This window comes from Podarcis raffonei, chromosome 9 (assembly GCF_027172205.1).
Source record: "Podarcis raffonei isolate rPodRaf1 chromosome 9, rPodRaf1.pri, whole genome shotgun sequence".
Classification (NCBI taxonomy): Eukaryota; Metazoa; Chordata; class Lepidosauria; order Squamata; family Lacertidae; genus Podarcis; species Podarcis raffonei.
Window position 1 is genome coordinate 54,440,559 of NC_070610.1, and position 9,614 is coordinate 54,450,172.

A 9,614-nucleotide genomic window follows, 5' to 3' on the forward strand; every position below is an offset into this window, starting at 1 on the left:
CACTCATCGGGATTCCAGAAGGCAGGGTCATAGTGGGCAATTATGCGTTTAGGTGGCCATTCGTCCTTTCCCCAGGTTTGTTTACTACCCCCTGCGATGTTGGAGATATCAACAGAGCGGCGGTTACGATGGAATGGCGAAGAGGGTATCCACATTGGAGGTACAAGAAATGCTGGAAAGCAGACACCAGATCCGTTCCGTGGATAGAGGTGATAAGCTTTTGTCCCACAAATCCAATAAATGTTGCTGCCGTGCTGAGAAGAGGTTCTCCTGGCTTGAGAAGTTGCCTCCATGAGTCCAAGGTTGGTACAAGCCCCGCCACATTCAGAGGTGTCCAAAGGACCACATGTACAATTACATGATGACCGGCCTAAAAACCTCGTACGGTTGAGAACGGCATCTCAGGTTTGATTAATACAGAACCACCCAGAGATCCTATAAACTCGTAAAGGAGTTGAATGGTTCCAATAAGGAGTTGGGCTGGACGGACTATACGTATATTGGATCTGAGAACGATTGAGGGGTACGGGGAGCATGGGCATTCCGCCTCCTCCATCTAAGGGTCCGAGGGTACAAACAAAACAAGCAGTTTTATTTGCTTCATGGGCTACTATTTCTGCCAATTGAAGCCACTTGTTATAGAGACTCTGAGCCCCCTGTCTTCTCATTTCCTGTGTGAGGAGAATGCTATTACGATTTAAGGCCTGGAAGCATTCGGCCTTGGGAGTGGATTCTCCCACCATAAATAGGAGAAGGATCATCAAGGGGATGGAGAGGGATCACTTCCTTCCACAAATCCTATGGCGCTCGTGCCAACAGAAATTAAAGACCATCCAGATGATCAGGGCGGTACATATTACTCCTACCCACCATGCCCAATGGTTCCATGGTTCCTCCCACCAATAATCAGACATTATGAGGGCAGTTCCAGGACTGAGAGTTGGGGCCTAGAGTATAGCAGTATCGACCTTCAATATTGGTGGGGTGCATGTGGCTATGGTGGGTGGGTGATAGTCTCAGCCCTCCGGGGATGGGTTGAGAGGAAAAATACACTGCCACACACCCACAAGAATAAACAGCTGCCTGCACGGGGCAAGAGCACGGGGACAAAATTCCTACAGGGGTGTTGGCACACCAAATAATACTAATCTGGGACCCTGCCCTTGTCTGGGCCACGAGATTTTCAGGGGGTTTAGTTTTAATATCTGGAACGTTGGGGGCGCTGCCAGCGGGCGTCCCTCCCATCCACTTCTTCAGCCGTGCGTAGAAGCGTCAGCGTCCGGAGTGACGCTAGCAGGGCGGTCATCCGCTGGGCACCTGGATATGGTCAGCCGGAGGGGGTCCTCGGGATGCGGGGACACAGTCCAATCAGAGACTGCTTTCTTCACTCGAGTGTGGTGGACCCAAGGGGTAACGCCAGCGACCTTCACAGCAGTGGGTGTAGAGAGGAGAACAGTGTAGGGTCCCTTCCAGCACGGTTGCAGTGGGGTTTGGGCCCAGTCCTTCACCCACACTTCGTCACCTGGCTTGAACTGGTGCAAAGGCTCGACTAAAATGCAAGGAGTCTGAGCTTGGGCCCACCTGTTGAGAGAGAGAAAAACTCGGGAGAGTGACTGCACATAATTATTCAACTCCACATCTTGAACAGGGATAGGTGAAAGCATGCGCACATAAGGAACCGGTCTCCCAAACATCACTTCAAATGGTGACAAGTGAGTACGTTTCGATGGGAGACTACGGACTCTAAGCAAAGCCAAGGGCAACATGGACACCCAATTAGACCCTGTTTCTTGGGTCAATTTGGACAGTTGATTTTTCAAAGTCCTATTCATTCTTTCCACCTTCCCAGAACTTTGGGGTCTATATGCAGTATGTAATTTCCAGTTTATTTGCATTATTTTTGCTAATTCCTGTAAAACTGAATGCACGAACGCTGGGCCATTATCTGATCCTATAGAGCGGGGCAAACCATAGCGGGGAATGATTTCCCGCAGCAGACATCTAGTGACTTCAGATGACCGCTCAGTCTTAGTGGGCCATGCTTCAACCCATTCCGTGTACGTACATACCGCCACAAGCAAATAATGATACAATCCACACCGAGGTAATTCAGTAAAGTCCACAACGAGGTCCTCCATGGGTGCCGTCCCACTGTGCTGAACTCCTGGTGGAGCCAAGTGTCCAGTTCTAGGGTTGTTCCTTTGGCACAACGTGCATTTCCTGGAAGCTTGGGCAGCCAGTTGGTGGAGGTTGGCCACATAAAAACACTTTTCCAGCTGCTTGGTCGTGGCATCAGGTCCCACATGGGTGGACTCATGGTACCGCTGAATTACTTGCCGGGACAATGATCCTGGGATCCATATCCGGTCATCAGGGGTGAGATACCATCCTTCTTTAGAGAGCCTTAGCTCCTCAGCGTCTGCGGTGGCCACCTCATGGGCAGAGTACCTTGGTTTCAAGGTGCTATCCAGAATTTCTTCTGGTACCAGGGCCCCAATGAAAGGTGTTGGGGATGACCCCCGGGATGCTTCCTTTGCTACCCGGTCAGCCAGGCGGTTTCCCCTGGCTTCTTCACTAGGTCCAGTTTTGTGTCCATAACAGTGTATCACTGCCACTGTTTCAGGTTCCCAGACAGCGTCCAGAAGGTCCAAGAGCGCCTGAGGGTGCACCACTTGACCCCCTCTGGAGGTGAGCAGACCTCGTTCCTTCCACAGTGCCCCGTGGGCATGCAGGGTGAGGAAAGCGTACTTTGAGTCAGTATAGATATTGATCTTTTGCCCTTTTGCTAGGCACAGGGCCCTGGTAAGTGCCATTATTTCTGCCAGTTGGGCTGAGGTTCCCGGTGGGAGTGAGCTGGCCTCGACCACGTTGTTTTCCAGGGCTACCACTGCATATCCTGCCTTTCACTGTCCAGCCTCAATAAAGCTGCTTCCATCCACAAACCATGAAGGCCAATGTGGGTTTGCCTCATCTTTAAGGTCAGGCCTGCTGGAATACACTTCATCCATGACCTCTACACAATCATGGGTCGGTCCCTCACCTTCTCCTACCGGTAATAAGGTAGCTGGGTTAAGGGCTGTGGTAACCTGAAACTTCAGGCGTGGATGTAATAACAGCATCTGGCACTTCCTCATTTTTGCTTGTGATAGGAAATAGGTGCCTTTCATGTCAAGTAAGGCTGGGACTGCGTGTGGAGTCACACAGGTGGTGTCCTGTCCGAACGTGAATTTATCTGCCTTTGTGAGTAGGGTGGCCACTGCCACAACCGCTCTCATACAGGGGGGCAACCCTTGTTCTGTTGAGGTTAGCCTCTCTGACAAGTATGCAACGGGTTGCTGCCAATTTCCCAGTTTCTGGCATAAGACTCCCTTGGCTACCCCCTGGTCTTCATCTATGAATAGGGTAAAAGGCTTCTCGGGGTTTGGAATGCCAAGCGCTGGGGCTTGTTGTAATGCCACTTTGAGATCCTGAAAAGCCTGCCCCATATAAAAGGATCCTTCTCTGTTCCCCTAGTTGACTCATGCAGGGGCCGAGCAATGCTGCTGTAGTTAGGTATCCATATCCTACAGAACCCTGCGGATCCCAGAAAGCCATGGAGCTCCCTGCGGTTCTTTGGCTCTGGTATCTGGATAATAGCCTGTTTTCTTTCCTCCCTTAGAGTTCGCTGTTGGTAAGAGATGTCAAAACCAAGGTATTTTACAGTTGGTTGACATATCTGCGCCTTCTTCTTGGATACCCAGTATCCAGCCTCGGCCAGGTGGTTTAACAAGTCCTTGGTGGCTTCCATGCATGTTGTTTTGTCCAAACATGCTAATAAGAGGTCATCTACATACTGCAGCAGAACCCTAGTTGGGGAGGTGGGGAAGCTAGCCAAATCTGAGGCCAATGCCACCCCAAAAAGGGTAGGGGAATTCTTGAACCCCTGTGGGAGCCTAGTCCAGGTGTATTGAATCTTGATGCCAGTCCCTGGGTCAGTCCATTGAAATGCGAATAAAGGCTGACTTTCTTCTGCTAATCTGCAGCAGAAAAATGCATTTTTTAAATCCAGCACTGTGAAGCACCGAGCTGTTGGTGGAATAAGGCTCAATAATGTGTATGGGTTTGGCACATTTGGGTGGAGCATTTCCACAGCCTGGTTCACCAGCCTCAAGTCCTGGACTGGTCTGTATCCTCCTCCCTCCTTCTTTACAGGGAGTAAGGGGGTGTTCCACTGTGACTGGCATGGTTTCAGAATGCCATACTGAAGAAGCCGACCCAGATGGGTCCATACTCCCTCTGCTGCCGCCCTCGGGATAGGATATTGGTTCACAGCTACTGGGTTGGCGAATGGCTTTGGCTTTACAATTATTGGAGATATATTTTTGGCCATGCCGGGGGGTTGTCCTCTGCCCACACTTCAGGGTTTACCTCATTGAGGAGTTCATCAGGGACAATTCCCTCCTCTTCTTTTACCATCATGAGGCGCCAATGTTCCCTCAATGGTACCTCTAGGGCCCACTCTCCGACGGGCCCAGTGGACATGGCAACTTCCCCAGATGGGTTGAAGAAAATTTGAGCTTGTAGTTTTGCCAATAAATCTCGGCCCAACAATGGGATGGGGCATTCCGGAATGTACAAGAATTTATGTTGTACTACCTGGCCTCCTAATTTACAAGTTACAGGCTGTAGAAAGGGGGCTTTTTGTGATTTCCCAGTTGCCCCAATTATGCGGATTGTTTTGGTAGTAGGCTTAGTCACAGGGATTGGGACGACAGAATAAGCCGCACCTGCATAATTCCCTGCTTGTATCTTGACCATGGGCTCACGGGAACCTATATCAGCTGGGCCTGGTCTGTCCTAATAAGTCTCTTCATCTTCCCTCAGGCTCATGGCTCCCGGCTGCCGCTGCGGTGGTGGCATCGATGGAGGCCCTAGGCCTCTTCCTCTACCCCTCCCTTGATTCCCAGAAGCCCAGGGTCTTGGACCCGGGCCTGGTGTAGCCTGGGCGGGTTCGGACATCCTAGCTCCTCGTCCCCTGGCTTCTTGTTGTGCTTGCGGGCACTCCCGTTTCCAGTGCCCTTCCTGCCGGCAGATCGCGCATTGGTTCCGTCCCAAGCGACTTCGCCCTCCTCCCCGGGCGGCTTCTCCTCCCAAAGGGCCGCTAGCCCGTAGCGCCATTAACTTCTTAACTTGGTATTTCTCTTTCTTTTTCTGAGCTTCCTCCTCTCTCTGGTTATAAGTAGTCTGCGCTATTTCTAGCATCCACTGCAAGGAATGTCCCATGAACCCTTCATTCTTCTGGATTTTTCGGCGAATATCGGGAGCTGCCTGGGCTACGAAGGCGGCCTTCACAATGGGGGCATTTGCTCCGTCATCTGGGTCCAGGGGAGTATACTGTCTATAGGCCTCTTTCAGTCTTTCTAAAAATGCTCCGGGTGGCTCTTCAGGCTTCTGAACCACTTCCCTAACTTTCATCAAATTAGTAGGCTTCCGGGAGGCCCGCCTCATCCCAATCAATACATGTTGGCGGTACGTATTTAAAGAATTTTGGCCTCCCACTTCTTGGTAATCCCAGTTAGGGGTTTCTCGGGGGTAGGCGTTATTTATGGCCACCTCACCCAGGTTTTGAGCCCGCAAATGTGCTCTTGCCTCAGTGTGGACTCTCCTAGTTTCTTCTGTAGTTAGTAGTGAGTCCAGGAGGTATTGTACATCATCATAAGTGGGATTATAGGTTTTAAAAATCCCTTCAAACAATTTTATAATTTTCGCTGGGTTCTCCTCAAAAGAGGGGTTCTGATTGCGCCAATTACATACATCTGCACTTGAGAAAGGCACATGTTGGACGGTATATGTTTGCGGCGCTGGCGCCCCTTCCACCCCCGGGGGTCCCGGTGGGTCATAAACCCGGCGCAGGGGGGCTATCTTCTCTGCTCTCTCCTTTTGTTCCTTAGCTGCCTTATGCAGGGCGGCTCTATCCCAAGCCTGTTCCCAATGTCTCTGTTTCTTCTTCCATTGGTCCCTTTTACACTCCGCGGCACTCACTAAGTGCCCACTCACGTCTATTTCTTTCTTAAAGTCCTCTACAAAATCTCTAACTCTTTTCCTTTGTTCTTCAGTCCACCTCTTTCCATCCTTTGTCAACTTTCTAATAGTCTGTCTAAACTCCTCATCCTCTTCCTTTTCCTCATCTGATTCATCATCTTTGGCCGCCCCTGGCGCTGGCAGTGCCGTTGGTGGGGCATATGGGAGAGGAGGTCTCAATACACCTCCTTCTTCTTCTTCCGGGCCCTGTAAGGCCGGGGGTTTTGGCTGCGTTCTGACCACATCAGGTGTGGGGCAGGCGGGTTGGATGTGAGGAAACTGTCCTTGTGGGCCAAACTGGGACCCCCGGCAACCCTAAGTAGGACCGTGGGCTGGAGGTTCCCCACCCTTGCTGTAGGGAATGGGCCTGGCACTAGTTTAAAAAGTTGTGATTACTACTAAAAAGATGGCCTAGTCAAGCTGAGGCCTCAGGAATTAAAGTGGCACTATCTCCCAGGTTTATAAGTCTTGGCCAAAGGAAGCTACAGGTCCATCCACACTATATTCGAGCACCCAAATTCTAGAGGGTAGTTTGTGCATCTCTTCTTCACATGTCTCTTCTGACAGGACACCACAGGGCTCATATATCTTGTCCCAATGTATTTATCTGTAATTGATAAATGTTAATCTGCTAATGGTATTTTGTTTGTAAGTTATTTCTGTAATGAAGTCAAATTCTGTAACTTCATGTTTCTTTCTCTCTAGGAATGGCAAAAAATGTATTTTCTTGTTGGTCCTGCCTTCTACCTGGTGGAGTTAACTTTTTTCTGTTTGCTGCATTCCCTACTGATCAGAAGAACACTTCACAGTGAGTCCAACTTTCCATTCTTACTCTGTTTTGTGTGTAAGTGCAAAAGTTATAAACATGCCCCACCAAGTGTGAAGAATGTGCGTGTGTTGAATTAGTTGTCTGTCTCTCTTTAAAAATTGGACGTAGAAACCTGATCTGTTCATGGCTGCTGTGTCCTTCACACTTGATGGGTTGTGCATGAGTATTTTGTACTTGAGTAAAAGAGGTAAAGTGAAAATCCACGCTTAGACTTCTAGCTGTATGGTGATGTTCATGATCCGAAACGATAAAGCAACAAAGGTTTTTTTAAAAAATAAATAAATCCATAATTTGTCAAAAGAACATCTGTTGCATATCTATGATGAGCCACTCAATCAGCAAACACAGAGAAATATATTCTGTGATAACTAATAGTTCTGCATTTCCCAAAAATATTAATAATCAAGATGTAAATGATGCTTATTTCAGTCCTAACAAAAATCAAACTTCTTTAAAAACATCCTAATTTTGAAAACTCAAATATCTGATCCTCCACTATTTTGTATGAAAATCTACCCTGTTGGTGACAATCACATAATGATGTATGTGGAGAAGATTATTTATTAAATAATAATTTCTATTAGAGCTTTATTTGTGTATCAAAGTATGCATCATTTTCAGGGAATGTCAATCCAATCTAATTTCACGGAGATTCTGTTTAGCATGGAGATTCTTGGGCATCAATTTATATTTTTAGACAATGAGCATCACAAGTGAATTGTGCATTTTGTAAGGTTTATGGCGCCCAGATCCCCAGCTTGTGCCAATAAGAAGACGGTTACAAGCTTATTCTCTGATATTATTCTCAACAAAATAAGCAGCACTTCATTTACTGTTGCTACTGTTTTTTCCTGATTTCCTTGTTTAAAAAAATGATTATATCATTCAGAATGATTATATATTTGCTGTGAATAGAGAACTCTTAATTATCTGAGCCTTAAGGCTTGTTTCACATGTGCAATTAGTACCTATGTAATAATTTCCATAACAAGGAAATGCTTGGGTAAAAAGCAAAGCTAAGCAACAATTATGTTTTTAATGGCTTATTCATATTATTTACAACTTTCAGGTTTGACTGGTAAATATTGTGTGGTTTAGGACACCAGAATTTCAAGATCTGCTTTTCCTTACATGAACCCAGTGGCGTAGCGTGGGTTGTCAGCACCCGGGGCAAGGCAAGTAATTTGCGCCCCCTAACCCGTGGATTTGCGCCCGCTAACCCTAACCCCCAGATGTTGCGCCCGGTGCGGCCAGCCCCCCCTGCACCCCCCACGCTACGCCACTGCATGAACCTGAAGTTCATCAGAAGCCTTTCTCCATATGCCTCATCCAAGGGATAAGCAGAGCAGAGCAACACAAGAACAGGCTTTTTCAGTGGTGTCTTTCTGCCTCCACATTTGACAAATGCTCTCTATGAGGAAACATGCCTGGCATACCACTGTCAGTTTTTAAGCACCAGGCTGAGCAGGGCTGGCAGATTGAAGCAGTCACCTCAGGTGGCAGAATCCTTTGGAGCAATGCCCCTGCGAGTGCCTTGGCTGCTACTGCCAGGGTTGCACAATGGTGGCTTCCAGTAAGATCTCACTGGAAGCATATATGTGTCACAAGCAAGTGCAGCTGCAGCAGGGAAGAGCATCTATATTTAGGATTAAAACATTTACAGAAGATTATACAATTAAGATTAAGATTATATAACTGTTGCCACATCTTTGTATTGTGTAAAAGAGACTCCACCTGCAATAGGATGTCTACTGCTAGTATTCAAGTGATTAAACAGGAGCATAGGCAGCTGCCTTTATTGAGTCAGAGCATTAGTCCATCCAGCTCAATGTCTCCACCAGGTATGGGGAACCTTTGACCCTCTGGATGTTACTGAACTACAGTTCCCATCAACCCTAGCAAGCATGTCTAATGGTCAAGGATGATGGGAGTTGTAGTTCAGCAACATCTGAAAGGACAAATACTCTAACTAGTCTACGCTGACTGGGAGCAGGGAACATTCCCAGTCTTAGCAGGAGAAGCTGGGGATGGAACCTGATGCTGTACCATGGAACTTCAGCCTCTTCCTTACAAATGATTATCATGTTGAATTCTAGACTATGTACTGGAATATTAGACTCAAAGCATATATACACAACTTTCTTGCACACATGCACTGGTTTGGCTGTAAAATAAGAGTTGGGGTTATGCTAAATAGACTGCATGCTCCATTTAACCTCAAAAAATGACTTTTCCCCCCTTTTATAACCAAACCAACACATGTATGTTTCATTAACACAACAGGTCAGCTTTGACTTTTATTTAGGGCTTGTCCACACTTCCACTTATCCCAAGGAAAAGCAGCAGGACAAGCGGAAGTGTGGACAAACCCCTATATAATCAATAAAGGTAAAGGTACCCCTGACCATTAGGTCCAGTCGTGAACGACTCTGCAATCCTAAACATGTCTGCTCATATGAATGAATTTACTTTATTATGGTCACAGACCAGCATAAACAAAACATCTAAATAAATAGCATCACAATATCTCTAAGCAGATAATTATTAAATTAATTGGGAACAAGAACCAAACGTAGATTAAAACATATACATAGAATACCTGATTAAGCATAGGTAATGGATGAATAAACCCGATAAGGAAAATTTAAAGGAGATCAGTTAAAAAAGAACAGCTGTATGGGGTGGGTCTTCCGAAGTGCGGATCTAGCAATATGGGCCTTCTATT

General features: G+C 47.2%; 2 protein-coding genes across 2 annotated transcripts; both read right to left on the bottom strand.

Moving 5' to 3' along the window:
- Nucleotides 1-384: 384 nt before the first annotated feature.
- LOC128421201 (protein NYNRIN-like) lies at nt 385-3,474 on the bottom strand. The gene has a single exon (XM_053403629.1). It carries the CDS (start codon nt 2,811-2,813, stop codon nt 1,254-1,256), a length of 1,560 nt encoding a protein of 519 aa, XP_053259604.1. The 5' UTR covers nt 2,814-3,474; the 3' UTR covers nt 385-1,253.
- On the bottom strand, nt 3,388-6,600 carry LOC128421092 (uncharacterized). Its single transcript, XM_053403348.1, has 3 exons — nt 6,547-6,600; nt 5,665-6,267; nt 3,388-3,552 (listed from the first exon to the last, which is right to left on the bottom strand). The coding sequence occupies exons 1-3, from the start codon at nt 6,598-6,600 to the stop codon at nt 3,388-3,390; spliced, it is 822 nt and encodes a 273-aa protein (XP_053259323.1).
- Nucleotides 6,601-9,614: the final 3,014 nt, after the last annotated feature.